The sequence below is a fragment of the Eucyclogobius newberryi genome, unplaced genomic scaffold (genome assembly GCF_026437365.1).
Source record: "Eucyclogobius newberryi isolate DKJ021-1_F unplaced genomic scaffold, fEucNew1.0.hap1 SCAF_3, whole genome shotgun sequence".
Classification (NCBI taxonomy): Eukaryota; Metazoa; Chordata; class Actinopteri; order Gobiiformes; family Gobiidae; genus Eucyclogobius; species Eucyclogobius newberryi.
This window is the reverse complement of record NW_027315945.1, coordinates 26,920,044-26,940,094: the sequence shown is the minus strand read 5'-3', so window position 1 is coordinate 26,940,094 and position 20,051 is coordinate 26,920,044. Positions and strand designations below refer to the sequence as shown.

The following is a 20,051-nucleotide window of genomic DNA, read 5'->3' as shown; positions in this document are numbered from 1 at the left end:
ACCGTCACAGAGCCAGAAGAGATCCATGTCATAAGAGCTCAAGGGCCGTAATCACTTCCACACCACATTAGCAGGCTGAAGGTCTGTCCAGGTTTACGTTCTAGTCAAATGCTGCTCAAACATTCATTTTGGACAGCTAAAAAGCGCTGTACAGATTTTTTACCGTCTTAAAAACAGAACTAGTTCATTTTTGACTGTTTGCCAACTTCCTCACCTCCTTAACGCCTTCCCAGCACACTAATTATTCACCGTGATGACAACTTTCAGCACCGTCACAGCTCTGCAAACAACTAGGATCCACAGAGCAGCGCGCAAGACTCACTTCCTGGTTCTTTATAATTGGATACAGACAACGCACAGCCATTTCATCTCTAAGAATCATTTTTACTTGCTTTATTACACAAAATAAGTCGTGTACAGTCCCTTTAAGTTGATGTTTTTTAATGTACTAACAGGTAGTCACAGATTTTAAGGACTGTAGACAAGTATCGATACAATTAAATTAATTTACACAAAATCTCCACCAACGCACTAATCCTATTGCACTAATAATAGGCAAACAATGCCGAAATGACTGCCTCTCAATCATACATGTATTCATTGGACATTCATTGTTCAGAAGTAAATGTTTTCGCCAATTTTAACCACAAGAAGCTGTTATTTTGATCAAAAAGTAAAGTTTGTTGCTCACCGATGCGGGCGTGGACTCTGACTGACCGCTGGGTCCGGAGAATAACGCTGTGCTTCTTTCCTCTCCTGAAAAATAAACAAACTTCAGTCGAAAATGTGATACTTGGTGGCAAGAATATCGAGAATCACAGAGAATCACTCAAGAAGATCTCTTAGCTTCAGTTTGCGAAGACTTATCTTTGACTCAAAAACAGACACACAGATCTTATGAATTCAAAAACCGTTTATTGCGCAGTGTCACTTTTCACACACACAATTTGGCACCATTTACAGAGCAGCGAGTGTTAGCCAGATGAGAATTCTTTACCAAAAGTTGGATTTGCAGGAAGAAAACATTATACATCTACAGTATATACGTGTGTGAAGTTGCACCTTTTGCTTGGGTATTGCTTTCGCTTTGGCATTGATTGACATATCATTAGTGGAATCCTCAAGGACACACATCCCCGGCTTGTCTTTAGAAGATCACATGTTATTGACTGCCTAATTGAGTCCGCATGTGAAACGTCCAGCTGGCACTACAGAAGACACTTTTTTTTTCAAATTCCTCTGCTTTGGTACAATGTGAAAAACACGCAGGAAAGCCAGCAGCCGTCGCGTCAAAGATGCTCTTCATTCTTTATTGAGTGTTCTTGATGTTCTCTGACAACCAGTTAGAAGTATATTAAAGCGCCTTCACTGCAGACCACAGGTATTTGGGGCTGATCTATTCGTGCCCTGGACAGTTTTGCAGGATTTTTCATCTTTCTGACCCACTTGGACATTGTAGCAGAGACACCAGACTTTCATTTTGGGGGGTGGAAAAAACGGAAAATGCATTTGAAAAGAACCAGAGGAGTTGTCAAACATCACAGGGCTTAAGGTTTTGCGAGGAGAAACACGCTGTATCTGTGTGTGCCCAGCAGTTTACGTGTATTATTAACAGAATTGAATAGCTGAGTTTAATTGGTTACCGGTTGTCTTAGTGCTGCTGGTAAATGGTTAATGAATGAGCCCTGCCGAGGGAAATAAAACGTGTCCGTAAATTGTGTGCCTAATTTTTCCATCTTCTTTCTCGTGCCCGTTGATGCTGGAAAGAGGTGTTCACCAAGAAAAATGCTGATTCAATGGCTCTTGGTGGGGCCTTCTTGTCTGCTATTAATTGCTCTGTAAGCTGTAGTTAGGCTTTAGTTTATTTGCGTTCACGTTCTGTGGTCCCTCATTTGTGTAGTTTTATACACAGGATCAGGATGGCAGTCTCAGACAAAGCCAGAGAGTGCAGCGCTGGCAGACGTCCACGGATACAGTCGATGTTGCTTTAGGATTTACTGTATGAGGAATGCAGTGCACTTGAGGGACATTATGAGAACAAAAATCGATTGTTTTCATCATATACTTCGATGCTCACTGTCTTTTCATAGAGATTGGCATTATTGTTTTTGAGTCTTTCCCTGGAAAAGCTGCTGATCTATATTTTGGCTCGGTGCAGGCCACGCCCTATTTAAGGTGCTCATCCTCCATTTGCCTGTCGCACTTGAACTTAAACAACGTCAACGTCATCACTGCCACAAGCAAATGTCACATGAAAAGTTATGCAAAGATCTTCAACTACAGAAGGTTTTACTCTACTCAAGAAAGCGGCATCTACAGGTGAAATGTACAGTTCAAATAAATGTGAAAAAAGATTTTAAGTAACTTGGAGGTCTGTCACCTTGTCTCCATAGAGGTTTTTTTTTATTCTGGTGTTCCACAGTATGTTAAATGTATCTATCTCCATGGCCACAAGCAGGTGACACAACCATGTTACTGGTCAGATCCAGAAGAAGTACTCAGTTTTGTACAGATACAGGAGCAAAATAGTCTTAAGTAAAAGTAAAAATTCCCCATAAAATAATCGACTAAGTTAAAGTAACAATCTACTTAAAAGTAAATGCATGTTGCGCATTTTTTTAAACTTTGTTAAGAGTCGAATATAGTGATCTTGATGAAGATTTGTTCTGATTTTCAGCAGCGACTAAATCAATAACTTTCAATCAATCAATCAATAACAATTTTATTTATATTTTTTTGTTTGCTCAAAACTGAAGTCAAAACCTTCAGATAAGATGTCATCATAGATGTGCTTTATAATATTTAGGGGTAGAAAGTGCAGATCTTACACTCAAATATCATGAAGTAAAAGTAATAAGTAGCCACTGTAAAAGTAAAGTACATTTACTTGTGTACTTTTACTTTCAACCACTGGTCAGATCTGTGTAGAGGCGACCTCACTAGCAGTAAGAATACGTGTTTTTCAATGTATTTATTATCAATATAAACCACCTGCAATTGAATAAATGCAAGATAGTTAAATGTAATGCCAATATGCTGTATATGGAATTAAAGAACAGGCAAAGCAGGTGACAGACCCTCCATCACAAACGTTACACGGTGAATAAAGTCATATAATGAGCTTGTTCAGGGCACTCTGACCCATCCACAGTCATTAGTGCAGTCGTGATGTAACCCGTGTCCTTGGCCATGTTGGCATGTGAAGACTCAGGTCTGGATTAATCACAGGGAGAATGTTGTTGCAATGGAGAAATAACAGGAATTTTGGAAAATATCTTCGGTTACACGTCTCATTTCGACATATAATAACGACACCGACATATAATACCCATGTCGGTGCCACCTCAGCTTGTTGGTTCATTTGATTTGAACAGTGGGCATATCACATTTCCCTGTCACGTAATCTGCTGCATGCTGAACTGTGATATGAGAATAGTGCGACGTTGATGCTATGCTAATGTTCTGCTACTGATGGTTCGAGCTGTCTTATCTGAGCGGTACAAAGTAAGAGAGCCTTCTGTTGGGCCTGATCCAGCCCGACACATACAGCTTTTGTAAGAAGGGAATAAAAGCCTATTTGTCAGTGAGTCCAATTAAAAGTGTTACACAACTCAATCTGCTGAGCTGTCAAGAGCTAAGTGTGCCAGCCTTTGTAACAGGACAGTAGTAGTAGCGAGATTAAAGATGTTTATGATATGGTATGCAAATGTTGTATATAGAGTAGATCAATAAATGCTATAAAAAGAGCTGATTAAAAATGAAAATGAAAAAAGTTATGTACCAAACTTTCAAACAAGAGTATAAGGTTATATTTCTGCTCTTTTGTGATTCATTTTTACATACAGTTCACATTTGTCTGATAATTAAACATGTTTAAAAACATGTTTTGACACGTCTCTGTGGGATTAACATTCATCATGTTTGCCTCCTGTGTCACCCACTTGTCTCCTTTAAGATAGCTTTAATGCCACACTGCGGGACATAACATTGGCGTGGAGGCAAAAAGGTGGCGTATCCTCCACCAGAAAAGTGGTGCCATTTCCATTATAGACTATAACAGCGTTGTCACTGTTGTCACTGTTGTTTTGCGTTTTGTAGACGTCTTTGTGAACTGTTGACCGGAGGTCACATGGTCTCGGCGGAGCTGACCTGTGAGCCACTCCCACCCTTCATAGACTCAAGGCTTTGTACTTCCTTATTGTTAGATCTGTCCTTGAGTCCATCAGTCAATTAATCTGCCCATTGTGTCTTAGTTGATCCAGATTTTGATGAGTCAATAAGGATTTTATTAGAGCTGGGTTTCGATTCAAATTTCAAGAATCGATTCGATTCCGATTTTTACGTTTCAAAAACGTTTTTTCCGATTTCTCAGATTCCATCCGATTCGCTCCGATTTTGATCTGATTTCCGATTCGATCCGATTTCGATTCGATCCGGGGGTTAATGTTATTAAAAATGAAAAATTTATTTGAACGTTTCCTTCACTTCATGACTGTGTAGAGAAGCAACATATTAATCCATCCATCCATCCATCTTCTGCCGCTTTATCCGGGGCCGGGTCGCGGGGGCAGCAGTCTGAGCAGGGACTCCCAGACTTCCTTCTCCCCAGACACTTCCTCTAACTCCTCCGGGGGGATCCCGAGGCGTTCCCAGGCCAGCCGAGAGACATAGTCTCTCCAGCGTGTCCTGGGTCTTCCCCGGGGCCTCTTCCCGGTGGGACATGCCTGAAACACCTCCCGAGGGAGGCGCCCAGGAGGCATCCGGAACAGATGCCCGAGCCACCTCAGCTGGCTCCTCTCGACGTGGAGGAGCAGCGGCTCTACTCCGAGCTCCCCCCGTGTGGCCGAGCTCCTCACCTTATCTCTAAGGGAGCGCCCAGCCACCCGGCGGAGGAAACTCATTTCGACCGCTTGTATCCGCGATCTTGTTCTTTCGGTCACTACCCAAAGCTCATGACCATAGGTGAGGGTAGGAACGTAGACCGACCGGTAAATAGAGAGCTTTGCCTTTCGGCTCAGCTCCCTCTTTACCACAACGGTCCGATGCAGCGACTGCATCACTGCAGCCGCTGCACCGATCCGCCTGTCGATCTCACGCTCCATCCTTCCCTCACTCGTGAACAAGACCCCGAGATACTTGAACTCCTCCACTTGGGGCAAGGACACCCCACCCACCTGGAGAGGGCAAGCCACCTTTTTCCGGTCGAGAACCATGGCCTCGGATTTGGAGGTGCTGATTCTCATCCCAGCCGCTTCACACTCGGCTGCAAACCGTCCCAGTGCATGTTGCAGGTCCGGGTTTGATGGAGCCATCAGGACAACATCGTCTGCAAACAGCAGAGATGAGATCCTGTGGTCCCCAAACCGGACACCCTCCGACCCCTGACTGCGCCTAGAAATTCTGTCCATAAAAATTATGAACAGAACCGGTGACACAGGGCAGCCCTGGCGGAGTCCAACATGCACTGGGAACAGGTCTGACTTACTGCCGGCAATGCGAACACAGCTCCTGCTCCGGTCATACAGGGACCGGACAGCCCTGAGCAAAGGGCCCCGGACCCCGTACTCCCGGAGCACCCCCCAAAGGACACCCCGAGGGACACGGTCAAAAGCCTTCTCCAGATCCACAAAGCACATGTGGACTGGTTGGGCAAACTCCCATGAACCCTCGAGCACCCGATGGAGGGTATAGAGCTGGTCCAGTGTTCCACGACCGGGACGAAAACCACTCTGCTCCTCCTGAATCCGAGGTTCGACTATCGGTCGGATTCTCCTCTCCAGTACCTTGGAATAGACCTTACCCGGGAGGCTGAGGAGTGTGATCCCTCTGTAGTTGGAACACACCCTCCGGTCCCCCTTCTTGAACAGAGGGACCACCACCCCGGTCTGCCAGTCCAGAGGCACGGTCCCCGAACGCCACGCGATGTTGCAGAGACGTGTCAACCAAGACAGTCCTACAACGTCCAGATACTTTAGGTACTCAGGGCGGATCTCATCCACCCCCGGAGCCCTGCCACCGAGGAGTTTGCGGACAACCTCAGTGACTTCAGCTTGGGTGATGGATGAGCCAGCCTCCGAGTCCCCGGTCTCTACTTCCTCTTCAGAAGACGTGACTGAGGGATTAAGGAGATCCTCAAAGTATTCCTTCCACCGTCCGACGACATCCCCAGTCGAGGTCAGCAGGCCTCCACCCGCACCGTAAACGGTGTTTGTGAGACACTGCTTCCCCTTTCTGAGGCGCCGGACGGTTTGCCAGAATTTCTTTGGTGCCGACCGATAGTCCTCCTCCATGGCCTCCCCGAACTCCTCCCAGGCCCGGGTTTTTGCCTCTGCGACAGCGCGAGCCGCGGCTCGCTTGGCCTGCCGATACCCGTCGATGACCTCCGGAGACCTACAAGCCAGAGTGGCCTGATAGGCCTCCTTCTTTAGTCTGACGGCATCCCTTACTTCCGGTGTCCACCACCGGGTTCGGGGGTTGCCGCCACGACAGGCACCGGAGACCTTGCGACCACAGCTCCGAGCAGCCGCATCAACAATGGAGGCGGAGAACATGGTCCACTCGGACTCAATGTCCCCAGCCTCCCCCGGGACATGGGAGAAGCTCTCCCGGAGGTGCGAGTTGAATACCCTACTGACAGAGGGCTCCACTAGACGTTCCCAACAGACCCTCACAATGCGCTTGGGTCTGCCAAGTCTGTCCGGCTTCCTCCTCCGCCAGCGGATCCAACTCACCACCAGGTGGTGATCGGTTGACAACTCTGCCCCTCTCTTCACCCGAGTGTCCAAGACACGCGGCCGGAGGTCTGATGACACGACAACTAAGTCGATCATTGACCTCCGGCCTAGGGTGTCCTGGTGCCACGTGCACTGATGGACACCCTTGTGCTTGAACATGGTGTTCGTTATGGACAATCCGTGGCTAGCACAGAAGTCCAATAACTGAACACCGCTCGGGTTCAGATCGGGGAAGCCGTTCTTCCCGATCACCCCTCTCCAGGTGTCACTGTCATTGCCCACGTGGGCGTTGAAAGTCCCCCAGTAGAACAACGGAGTCCCCGGTCGGTGCACTGTCCAGTACCCCTCCCAAGGACTCCAAGAAGGCCGGGTACTCTGCACTGCTGTTCGGCCCGTAGGCCGCCACAACAGTGAGAGACCTGTCCCCCACCCGAAGGCGGAGGGACGCGACCCTCTCGTATGCAACATATTAAAACTAGTATTATATCAATATTAAACAGCAAATCTTACAAGTATTGGTAGTTACTGATGGAAGACTGATGAAAAGGTTAAGGGTCAATCTACCTTCAAGAAAGATCATCCAGGAGTCCTGAATTATCTTTCTTGAAGGTAGATTAAAGTTCACTGAGGGAAATGTAGAAAATAATTTTAATAAAAAAAAAAAAATATATATATATATATATATATATATATATATATATATATATATATATATATATTAAAAAATATATATATATTAAAAAAAAAAATAGATCTTTGGACGTACGAATCAATAATCGGTCATTAATATGTGAATCGATTAAAAATCGGAAAATCGATTTTTTCAACCCAGCTCTAGATTTTATTGGGATTTTAAGGACTTATATGTATAGAAGGAGGAGGAAAGAGCGAGAGTTTGGAGTGCAATCGTATTTATCTGTATGCAGAGTCATTATTGTTTGGGTCAGATGCATGGTCAGAGATACAAGCCACCCTTTAGTCCCTTTAGTCCCTTTAGTCCCTTTAGTCCCTTTAGTCCCTTTAGTCCCTTTAGTCCCTTTAGTCCCTTTAGTCCCTTTAGTGTTACTAATCATAGCACTGGCCAATGATTAAATATATGATCCAAGAGGGGAACCAACCACAACTTGCCTTGAACTGCTGATAAAAAGTTTTAAATATATATATTATTATGCCAATTTACCCACAACTCTACGGTTACGGTTCATAGTATGTATTGTCTGTATTAGAGATGAACATAAAGGACAACATTTCTAAATCTCTGCATTCACAAAGTAGTATATCTATGCTATTTTATCTGTATTTTATTTGATTTTCTTCCCTTTGTACAGTGTAATTACGTACTGTCCTTTAACCTCCTTTTATGTGAAGCACTTTCAACAGAATTTGTTTTAAATGTGCTAAAAAAATGAACTTGAATTGAATAACCTCACTTTGAAAAGCATCACCGTTTACCTGAAGTCTGTTTCTTTTTCAGGAGAGGAAAGAAGCACAGCATTATCCTCCGGACCCAGCTGTCAGTCAGAGTCCACGCCTGCATCGGTGAGCGACAAAATGACCCGCACTCACCCAAACACAGCAATGTTTGATACAGGCATTCTATTTCAACGCAAATCAGTTACACAGTGGCACGTAAATCTCTGTTTGTGAGGTCAACCAGCCTTTGATCCGCCGTCTGAAACAAGAGCGGAGGCAGTAAGCAGATGCCTTGAACACGTTTCTTTATGTTTCGGAGTTACTGTGTTCTGTTACTTGGTTTTATTGGGCCTCCCGGTGTCTCTGAGTAATGTGAGGGAACCAGTGCAAAGAGCTGAGTGAAACCATATGCAGCGCGCTCCCGGGCCACATGTGCTGACACACACGACACACAGTCAATACCAGTCCAGCTTTAATAACGTTAGGCCCGAAATGGCTTATCCGTCACTAACAGACGTGTCAGTTTCCTCTCTGTTTACTTTGGATGTCTGATTGATAAACAAAGTGCACGGAACGCCACAGTTAGAGGCAAAATCGACAGTAATTTCATTTTGGTTTTATGCGCTGCATGATCTCGCAGAACATGAGGGAAACTGTGCCCCCGCAAGTGCAAAAATAACTCAGCGTCTGGAAAAGCTATTAGCTCTAAACTCTCTGATTTCTTTGTTTTCTCTTTTTTTTCTTTTATAATCGTTATTCGCCAATACGAGTACCACAAATTCAGACTGAACTTTCTACAAGCGTTTTGTGTTTGTGTTTAACGTGCAGAAACATTACTACATCAGCAAAGTAGTCTTTATGACGCTGTCTTGGGCCAATTTGAATAGATATTGTCCACCAGTGTTGTAGTCGAGCTAGAAATAGTTTGATGGGTGGGCTATATTGGTAAAAATGTATATATTCTGTATGATCTTGATAATCTTTTTGACAAAGAATCAGGAATGTGCTATAATGTGGCTGTAAAGTGGTTGAGGTTCATGTCAGCACAAATTGTCAAATCGATGCTAAAATGAACCACCAAAGTGAAGACGTATTATTTTATACCTTTATTTGGAAGATTACACGAGACGTTTCTGTCTGTTTTGAGGTCATTCCTATAGTTTGGATTTAAGAAAATATACTCAATATTCTAATTTGCATATTTCCTGACCAACAATTGCAATATTATTACTACCTCTTCGTATTGGGCGACAAGACACTAAAAATCAAATTGTGATTCAGAACTTCTCTTGTATTGTAGCGTGAAGTTTGAACTTTCAGACTTGGGCTGCATTATTTGGGGAAAATCTAATTGTGATTTGTCTGACTATTATTTTAATAATAATAATACGATCTTGTTCAAAGTTCACATTTTAATCATATCCAGGAGAATTGACAAAAATACTGAAATAGGTGTTTGAACTGACACAACACAAGACATTAAAAACTGCATCAGAACACGTTTGTACAGATCTTAACTAGAGGGTTAGCAATCTTTAAGCAGAATAAGACTAATTATAACGGGAAATATTGTACTTCAAAAACTGCAGCCGTTGCGATTTGCCAATTGCCTCCATTCACATTGTGCTTTCAATTCAATTGCAATGAACCTTTCTGCCCTCATTCAGACACAGCACATGCTTTTACTAAAGAACTGCCATCTACGTTCTTAGAAAATCATCCCGTGTATTTTGCCATGTATTGTAGCCGTGTCGGAGTAAATGACAGACGCTCTCACTGATGTCTGACCCTGCCGCTGAACTCGCAGTGAGGACTCCCACAGTCAGTGCCCCTGCTGTTACCTGGGCCTGCTTAGTGAATCCTGGGCAGAGGCAGACAGACTGTGGCCCGGGCCTAAGTGGATGATGACCCTTTAAGTTGACGGCCACCTGTTGCGACTTCCCGAGTGTCTCCGTGATTTATTTAGTCTGGGCAATGTCCTCTCTGCAACAACATTACACAGCAACTTGTTCCAACATTTGAGCCTAATTGTATCTGAGTGAATGGTCTTGGCAGGTTCCTTTTATTAGAAAAGGTTGTGTTTTAATCTTGCAATGATAAAAAGTGTGTCTGTGGTGCGTCTGAATAAATGGACTTCAGAAAAACAGCAGCGTCCTTAAAGTGAACCCCTGGATTGTCAGTGCTTTTTGATCCATTACTTTCACATTTGTTTCGCCTTAATACGTTTGTCATTTGTACGTTTGTGTTGCAATGTTTGACTGTAGCGTTTGTAGAAATGCAGGTAAGGCGGACGCACAATTCTGAACACAACACAATCGTATATTTTGTCATTGTGGACCTTTATAGGAGCCTTTGCGTTGTGTGTCTCGGCTCGTGTGTCTGTGTCAGGCTCAACCAAAGCTCAAACCTTAGCCATGCTTTTATAATCATAGTCATTAGCGTTCACAAACACAAGGATCTTTACATGCGATGGCGTCAGATGTGTGCGCTGAGTCTGCAGTGAAAGCTCTGCCACAGGCCTGATTTATGGAGCTGTTTTGTATCACTCCACGCACACACGCCTTCACACTCCCACACAGTTTTTAAAGATTGAGTTCAAAAGCTGAACCTAAACTCAGCCGAACTGTAAGGCTGACAACTGAAGTGGTTACACCGCTGACTGAAATGTAATCTGTATAATGCTGAATGACAATTACAACAAGAATATTAACTGTGTAAAAGTGCTGTACTTTTTCAATATCTTATCTTAACTCACTCAAAACTCTGTCTCTCTTCTTGGCATAATATTTGAAGATCCAAGGAAGGGCTGCAACCAACCTAAGATTATTTCCGTAGTTAATTAGTCAATGATTTTTTTTTTTGATTAGTTGACTAGTCAAATTATTATTTCTATTTTAAGATTTATTTTTCTAAGATTTTGCCCCGTAGGCTTCATTAGACAGGAAAGACAGCGTGAAATGGGGGATAAGAGAGAAGCGAGGACATGCAGTAAATTGTCGGGAATTGTTTTTTTTTCTCTTTTTGACTTTATTTAATAAGGCTACTGTCTTTGTTATGACATTTATCTTTGTGTGTAAGTGTCTGTATAGTCCAGATTATGACTACAATTATTTTTTATGGTTGACTTGTCACGATCGTTGCATCCCGTCTAGACATTGTCAAGGCATTGGCCAATAGGGACCCTAATAAACAAACAAGCAATATGTGTAATATTCACAGTTATTATAGGTTAAAAATAAACACAATGGCACCTACAGTAAGTACTCACATTAGCACCTCACCACCGCGCTGTGGCCTTTAAAGGCAGGTGCATCTGTCAGCGCTGGGATCCCAGGAGAGGAGTGACGCTTTAATAAGAGGTGACACATTCTGAGTGGATTATCTGCCTCGTCTTTTACAACTTTTATAATCTGTGCTCTCGGCCGTGATTCACTGCAATGCCGGGACTGACTTGTGGCGCTTCCTGTGGCTATAATTTAGTTAAATTGCTAGTTTTAATCTCCAAGCTGACGGCCCAAATTTTTGTGGTTGTGAAAAAGGAAGACTTTTCAGACTGATTATTGTTTGGGCTCCTGCTCTAGTCTATGGAAGTGTGACCGGTGTGTTTACAGGGGGCAGCAGGCCCAGATGGGGAGGGGGTGGGGACCATGTTTTAAGGAGATCACCTGTGGATTAGAGTGGTTTTCTTAAGCCCTTTGCCAGTTCCCCCAGTAAGTCCAGTGTGTCAGTGTTACACGTTTGCCATCTGCAACTTTGTATTGATTCTGTGAAAAATATTGACATTCAGTTACAATGAACATCTCAATGACCATGTGCAGATGATATTTTGACAATCTTTGTGCTTAAATGTGCCCGTAAATGTCTTGGTTGAAGTTTAAAGCCCAATACAGACCAATCCGCCCGTCGCCCGCATGAAGCCGAGTGTTTCTGTTTGATCTGGACCGTGTCATCGGCCCTCGATGGACGCAGTTGTGTCTCGTTGGACGGCGCAGAACAAATGACTGCATGTGTAATCAGCGGCGGCCGGCGGACGACTTTGACGAAGGAACGCTCTGATTAGTCATGAGTTTTCATCTGGGACACAGCAGCCCGTCCTGATGGAGGAAAACTGGAGACGCAACATTCTCCCTCTTTTAAGACGTTTCCTGGTGGATTATGTGTCTTTCCAGCACAACTGAGTCTCTATCTGTGTTATTATTATTTCAAAAATGCTGAAAATACTACATTATACCACGGCACAACAAATGTGACACAAAACATTTTTAAATAAAAGACTCCTCCTGTATCAACAGCATCTGTCAGCACAAGAAGTAACGCTGCCATTTTGAGTTAATCGTTCTCTCAATGAATGTTCATGTGAGTTTTGCCTCAGCTTCTTTTAACCCCAATGACTTCTTCAACTTTGAAATTACAGCTCTGGGAATAAGGGAAATGTCTTGGTATTTACCTTTTATATGTGTTTTGAACCTGGATGTTTGAGGAATGAACTAACATCCCAACATAGCCCAGCACCTTTAACACAGTCAGATTAGTATTACATTCTTGGGGAGTGCGGCCCATCAAAGCAGTCATATTAGGTGTCCTGTCATGTTCTGTCACTGAGGAATGAGGAATAATTAAACACATTCGGATCATATGGCTCCCGCGAGATACTCTTTCTCCTCCTTCTCACTTCGCTCGAGCACACCTAAAATGGGATCACGGGCTTAGAGTCACAGTGGGGGGCCAATCCAAACAGCACCAGGGCAGGAAGGAGACATCTGAGAGGACCTGTCTGAATTTACAGCCAGCCCATTCACACTCGCCTCTCGTGTGCTCCTCACGGCCGAACCTTTTTGTTTTTTTTGTTAAGTTATCGTCAGGGCTGCACGGTGAGAAACCAGATATGCAAAATCCAGATGAGTTGTACGATATTTGCAGTATATGGACAGGCTGGACGGAGTGTTTGCCCCCAACACCAATGCTTACCTGTGACTTGTGTGTTCTTGCAGTAGCACAACGCAGATACAGTCATTCGCAACTACAAAAAGACACAGAAACTACACCACAATTGATCAAGGACTTTGCAGAAAGCAATTAAAACGGTGACAGTTTTCCAAGCGTTTGTGTAGAGTAGACCAGAGTGTAGAAAGTCGAGACTGACAATATTCTGTCAGCACTTTTGAATATCTTTTACAGCCCATAGCACTCGTCATAATTACCGCTTTGCCTGCTTTTACGGTCAAAATGATTGGCTTTCGCTGTTTGCTACGTCCATGCCCCCTGTCTCGACTTCAATAATCATAATTCTTGTAAGCGCTTTCACATGCAGCCATGCACATACAGTATATACTACATCCACATGTAAGAACGTGCTCGTATTAAGGGCCCATCTGGTTTCAGTAGGACCCTAAGCACAGCCGCACAGCCATCCAAAACAAAAGGTGCTCTAGATCTGGATCTGTTTACGAGATGTAGTGTTTGAATACACCATGAGCTCTTGACTGCTGACTCCTCCACTGGTGGATGTTCACCGTACCCATCTTTGAAGTATTTTTTGTAGTATCTTTCATGGCTGTAGAGTCGGTCAGCGCGGCGCTTCAGCTTTTCGTTTTGAGTCTTTGTGAGTGAACTGGACAGGTGTGTAACCTCAGTAGCCACAGACTCTAAACAGCTGACCGCGCAGAGGAAGTCACTCGGAAGGAATTTCTCTTTTGTTTTTACTCCTGCTAACAGTCACTGATGTCCGCCGAGTGTTGTTTGTTGCATATGTACACATTGGTCCACGGCACCAAAGCTGAAAGACGATGACGCTTTAGTCGTTTTAATAGTTTTCTTATACAGTTGAGGCCTTGTATATTTGTATTTACAACAAATAAGTAGAATATTTCTCTCTCTCTGTATTTGCAGTGTTGGATTGAAGCTGACTAATTTGATAATAGGGCGGCACAATTTTGGAAAAAGGTCTTACCGGTTATTGCGATTGTTCTGACAAGTATTGCGATGGTGATTAGATTTGCTGTTCAGAGTGCACGTAGTAAAGGATCCAGGACCTTTAACATTTGAGAGAAGACTGAAAAATTAACTGATGATCTAATACGAGAATCCAACACATTTTAGAAGTCTAAACCTGGTCCAGGTCTACAGGGGGGTAAAAGGGTTGAAAAGGCTCCTAATTTTTGGCAGATGAAATAATGACAGTATTATCTTTGTACCCATTTGAAACTCAAATGCACCCTTGTTATTTCCATCTGGATCTGCCTCTAGTCTAAACTAAAGGTCTAATAAGATGAATGAATTGATTTATTTGATCAGAGACACACACACACACACACACACACACACAAAATATGAACCTTATAAAATGAAAATGTGTTATGTTCCAGGTTTTAGAAAAAATGCTAGTTTCCACCTGTAGACCCATATTGCAATTTTGTTTAAATTACACAGATTGAACCTATGCCATCTCCATGTTTTATCACAAAGACAGAATACCATAATTAAATCGAAATGAAACCAGAAGAATATATATTTTTATGTGTTTACTGTTATACTGTAAACACATAAAAATATATATTCTGTTATACTGTGTTTTCTATAGTTTAGAAAATCAGTTGGATTGATAATTTTTAATTTAGTTAATTTTATTGTAGTTAATTTTTTATCTTTGCACTCTTCTCTTTTGTTTGTGATTTTATTAGTTTAGAAAATCAGTTGGATTGATCATTTTTAATTTAGTTAATTTTATTGTATTTCTGTAATTTCTTTGTGATTTGAATCCATTTTTCCTGCTGTGTGAAGCACTTTGAATTGCCTTGTGTATGAAATGTGCTCTACAAATAAACTTGCCTTGCCTTACTGTGTCTGGTTAATACTGTAATAGCGAGAGCAGGCATTTACAACTTTGCATATTCTACTCTTATTCTGTTGTTTTGTATAGATTTATATTATATTATATTATATAAAACTCAAACTGCTCAAGTGAATAAATACATGTCTGAACCATTTCCGCATGCATCCACACAGTACCGGCCAGGGTAGCATGTGTGGCGGGTGCATAGGAGAAAGCCCCACTGACCCCAGCGCAGACCCCTTTGGCCCCGCTCCAAGTCCCAGTGTGCCACAGAATTCCACCTCCTTCTGCACATGTCACGCTGGCTTCTTTTCTTCCCTGTTTCACTTTCATGTCAGCGCCGTTGTAAGGAAATCTCTCTCTCCGGATCTACTTGGAGAGTCTGTGAAATGCGTCATTAAATCGAGTTACTTTTTGGGCCGTTGCTGTAGCTGTCAGTCACCCAGTGTTCGCTCTGTCCACGCTGTTATTACTGCTTTCAGGAAGTGTTGCCACAGCTGGTTAACTTTGAGTCATTTCACTAGTACGGCTTGACTTTGATTGAGTGTATATGTGATGTTGTCATTTACAGGTGTTGAGGTTGGATTCCAAGTGTATTGTCCACTGTTTTGGGTAAATAGTCGTCATTTAATTCAGGGAAATCCATGTTTTAGTCCTTGTATCAGGTGTTGGACCACTCCTGAACACCTGTAACCACCCTCTTTTACGCTTTATCGCTTCTAACTGGCAAACCGCCAATGCAAGCGTAAGGCAAACTGACCCAGGGCCATTTGGCAGGGGTTGAATTGATGTGGGGATTGCAGCACGGCATTATAACCACCCAGAGAGCGGCGGTGACGAAGGCTTTAGGAATGACTACACATATCGAGGCTGCTGGTTCACATTCAGATCCATTGTAAACATCAGGTTTGATTTCATTGGCTACGAGCATTTTTCGAGAACTTGTTATTTTTAAGAGGTGATCTAATCCCATTGAAGAAGAAAGCTAAATGTATCTTTTCTTTACTATTGGGACATTATGAGTGTCTTCCAGAAAAGTCTGTCGAAAAAGCCGAGCAATGTGAAACAGACGAGCGGTGAAACTAAAAGATTTCATTTGCACGTTTGAATTTCAACATGCGATATGGAAGGTATCTTGGATGTATATGGAGAAAGTCGTGTCAGGAAGGGCTTTCACGGTAAAAACCTTTCACAAATCAATGCGCATTTGGAGGCAGAATATTTATGACCGCTAAAGGGAAACGCTGAAGGGAAAGAAGAGGATACGTTAAGCACTTTGTGACAATTCAGTGAGTTCAATAGTCAGGCAGGCTTTTGTCATACCTGCTTATCAACCAGCTTAGAAAGAGTGAAATGAAGGATTTTTGAAGGGCCGGTAGAATCTCCACTTGAAACTCACTCGAGGATCCGATGAGGAACACGGCGTAGCAAGATGATTGGGCAACCATTGTTCGACTTCGCCGAGGAGAAATGCAGTATAAAAGTATCTGATATCAATGGCCACACCGCAGTTGAACCGAATAATTCAGTCAGGTGGGAATATAAATCTAAAATGTTCCCATGGCTCTGAAGTATTTTTAGTTTGTACATAATCTGTCAAATTGTAGACTAAATTTGGTCGTAACGTAGTTTAGGCAAAGGGTTTACCAATTCTAAAGATGTGGTGAGAGCAGAAAAGTCAATCTGCTTTTGCTTAGTCTGCATTTTAACATGAAAAGGGAAAGAAAATGTTTTTGCAGTTATAGTCTGTAACACTTCTGAAGTCATTGAGCCGTCATTGTTGTGGTCTACGTTCTGTCGAAGCCTGTCTTTCACTTAAACTCTTATACTGTTTGTCCATATGGCCAGTTGTGGATGTTTGAACATGTAAAGCTCTTGTTAAGCGATCAAAGCACGAAAACCTTTAAAGCCTCGTGTTTTTGGAAATCTTTAAAAAATAAAAATAAAAAAAAGCAAGTCAATGACATACTTTTGAATTTTCATCCAAATGAGGCGATATTTGAGTTTGTGCTGCTTTTATTTTCCAAGTTAAACCATATAAATTCTGACACTAAACCTTGCAGTGGATATTCAGATTGCAATAAGTGCATATTTTGTTGTCTGTGTGTCATCCTAAGCCACAGACGAGCTCCATCTTCGAGTTTCCACTGGTGCAGCTGAGCAGAACCACGGCAGCAGATGTGCTGGCCCACAGTCAAACCACCAAGTATACTTTTTTAATATTCTCCCAGCTCGTGTATTCTTCTTTTACCTGGCTCAAACGCTGTCCCGCATCAATGGCCAGTCAAAATAGGCCTGTGCGTGACCTCTGACCCCTCAGCTGTTGCAGACTACAGACATTCCTGGACCGCCTCGTACATAGCGGACACAGGAGCCACGTTCTGCCGTCCGAGGCGTTTGTTCTGCAGTATTTTGAGGTGTTTAAAGTTGAGCTACAGCCAACCAGCAAAGGCCTGAAGCTTGTCCTGGGACAGGCACTATCATTTTACCTCACCGAATCACAGAAACCAGAAAAAAATCCTCAAAGTTTTATTCAGTAATAGAAGCCAGGTTTTGAAAATGCGCTCTGCATAAATTTGATCATGGTTTTGGAGGGTTTGATATTTTATACTTTGACAGTTAGAATAAATGTGTGAACAAAGCTTTAAATAGATCCATATGTTTTCAGACATTTTAAAGCTTGTTGTATTCACATCAGTCGATCAAGTGGCATGGAACAAATTTAAAACTTAGTCACAGTTATCGTGGCCAAAATACTGTAAGTGTGATTAACAGTAATTTCACATTAATTGTGGAAATATACTAAAATGACTATGTATGTCATCTACTTAGTTTATAAATGTGAAAATATCAATGATCATGGGATTATTGATATGTTCCCAATGATCATGGGAAAATATCAATGATCATGGGAAAAAGTAGCTTTTTTCTGATAGTCCAAAAAAGTCAATCAAAAATTAGACTCTAATTGATACTAAAACTAGTATCAAAACTAGATACTAATTTGAAAAAGGATCAATTCTAGTAAAAAAAATCTGGAAATCTGACCTTTACTGAACAGTTTTAGAATTATATTGAGCTTTATCAGTACGACCGTCATATAAGAGTAACATAAAGAAAGTACTATTGTTTTGTTTTGAAAATGACACTCTAAGTTTTGTTATTATTATAATTGTGGTACCAAATTTGATATCAAGTATCAGGCCTACGATCTGATGGTATAAATGTACCACAAACGTTTATTGTTTTAATCACAATCACAATTTTTTTATTTTTGTTTAAAAAAAAAATACTGTAGATGAATACTTTCACACACAAGGAAGTTACAGTTGTTGAGTTGTAAAGCCGTCCCGAAACTCCACATTCACAGCAGTTTTTTTGTACCGTGTCAGTCATACTTAAAATTCAAAAGACAAATTCTCGTGCCAACCCGCCCGGTTCCCATGCAGCCCAACCCTCTGCCCCTGTTTGTTTTACCTGACAGACCTGCCACATTGTTCTCGTTTCCTCGACAAGCCCTTGGTAGATCACCTACTTCTGACAGCAGTGATCTGGGGTCAACTGGGGTTAACGCCGCCTAACCCTGCGGACCACCTGGAGACCCCCCTCTTCACTGCGCTCTAAGGATTATCCCACACCATTTCTATCTGTGTTACTTTCCTCCTCTCTGCCCGTCTGGCCGTGGCTCTTTGATGGCCATATATGTTCTGATCCTGTAAACGCTTGAGGATGAAAGGCATGGCTTGGCGTGACCTCTATGCGTGCATCTATGGGAACACTTTTGTTTGGGTTGACGCTGGAGGGAAGCCGCTGGCCCCGGAGGTCAGCCTGTGGGGGTGGGCTGAGCGAGCCAGGGGACCACCTCCTGTCACCGTCCAATGATTTATGAAGACGGCGCATAATTCTTAAAGTCAGAACATCATATCGTTCAGTCAACTGCCTGTGGGCGCGGGGCTGGGGTTAGTAAGCAAATCTCTTGAACAGACCGCCGCACGAGCTTGCCAACGCATTCACTGCTCGCTGCGAGGACATTTTTGGGTGAGGTAATGATCGTGTTTGGTAAAGGATTAAGGTTTTTTTTTCATTAATTGGTTCAAAGTCAAACATTAAATGGAGTATCAGATGGAAATAGTGTTGTTTTAATGCTTTTCCCAGACATATTTAACTTGGAAGGTTTTTAGGGCACAACTTTGTCTACTAAACCATGTTTTGGGCGTTCATTTTAAAATGGAGGAAAACGTGGAATTTTAAAATGGTTTTGGCAAATGATTTCTTGCTGATTATATGTATGGACAGTAAACGTCAGGGCCAGGTAATAAAACATAAGTGAATGTTAAGCCTTTTTTTTATTAATGTAGCAATTAACCTATATGATTAGTTTACAAGCTAAATGGTAAATAATCAAGAATAATTGAGGGGTTTTGTTTCATTTTAAGGTTTGGGAGGATTGAGCAAAGTCGTAATGTAAAAATATAACTGAAGTCTTAACATGTTTATACTTGCACTGTAGCCTAACTGTTTTTTACTGTCTAAAAAAAAGTTAATTTTAAACCGTTTTCAGCGGTCCAAATGTATTCCTCACACTCTCACATGTTCCGAGCCGCCTACATATTCACTGCGTTTATTCTTTTCACAACTTTCAGAAGCTCTGGTGTCGAGTTTTGCCTTCAAGGTAAAGCCAACAACAACTAGCATGCTAACAGCCCACTTCCTGTTCCTGAGAATAAAACGCTCTATAATTAGATGCAGAAATGATGCTCAACTACATGGAAACAAATCAAGTACAGGCTCTTTAAATTACTTTTTTCATTCGCACACCAACCAAGGCCATGCTCACGTTAAGAAAGACAGTTATTTTCCCCCACATGTGCTCCTTCTGTTTCCCAGGTAACTATAAACCCCATCAGCCTCATCCCACCATGCATGGTCTGGTCCTCATCTGTCCTGCCGGCCCATGAGGGGAAATCTTTGGCACATGTTATCTTTGGAAAGTGTTGAGTCCACAGAAAAGCACAAGCCGCGTCCAGTGTCAGCTAACTTGCTAAAGAAAGATCAAGACATTGTGCTGATCG

General features: G+C 42.5%; 1 protein-coding gene across 4 annotated transcripts in view; it reads left to right on the top strand.

Annotated features, from left to right (window-relative positions):
• Positions 1–20,051, top strand: part of fhod3b (formin homology 2 domain containing 3b) — an 88,353-nt gene that overhangs the window by 7,017 nt on the left and 61,285 nt on the right. For all 4 annotated transcript variants that reach the window (XM_072460569.1, XM_072460568.1, XM_072460571.1 and 1 more), the window contains exon 3: positions 8,209–8,273. In XM_072460569.1, coding sequence (XP_072316670.1) covers positions 8,209–8,273 — 65 coding nt within the window. The remainder of the gene's footprint in view (positions 1–8,208; positions 8,274–20,051) is intronic.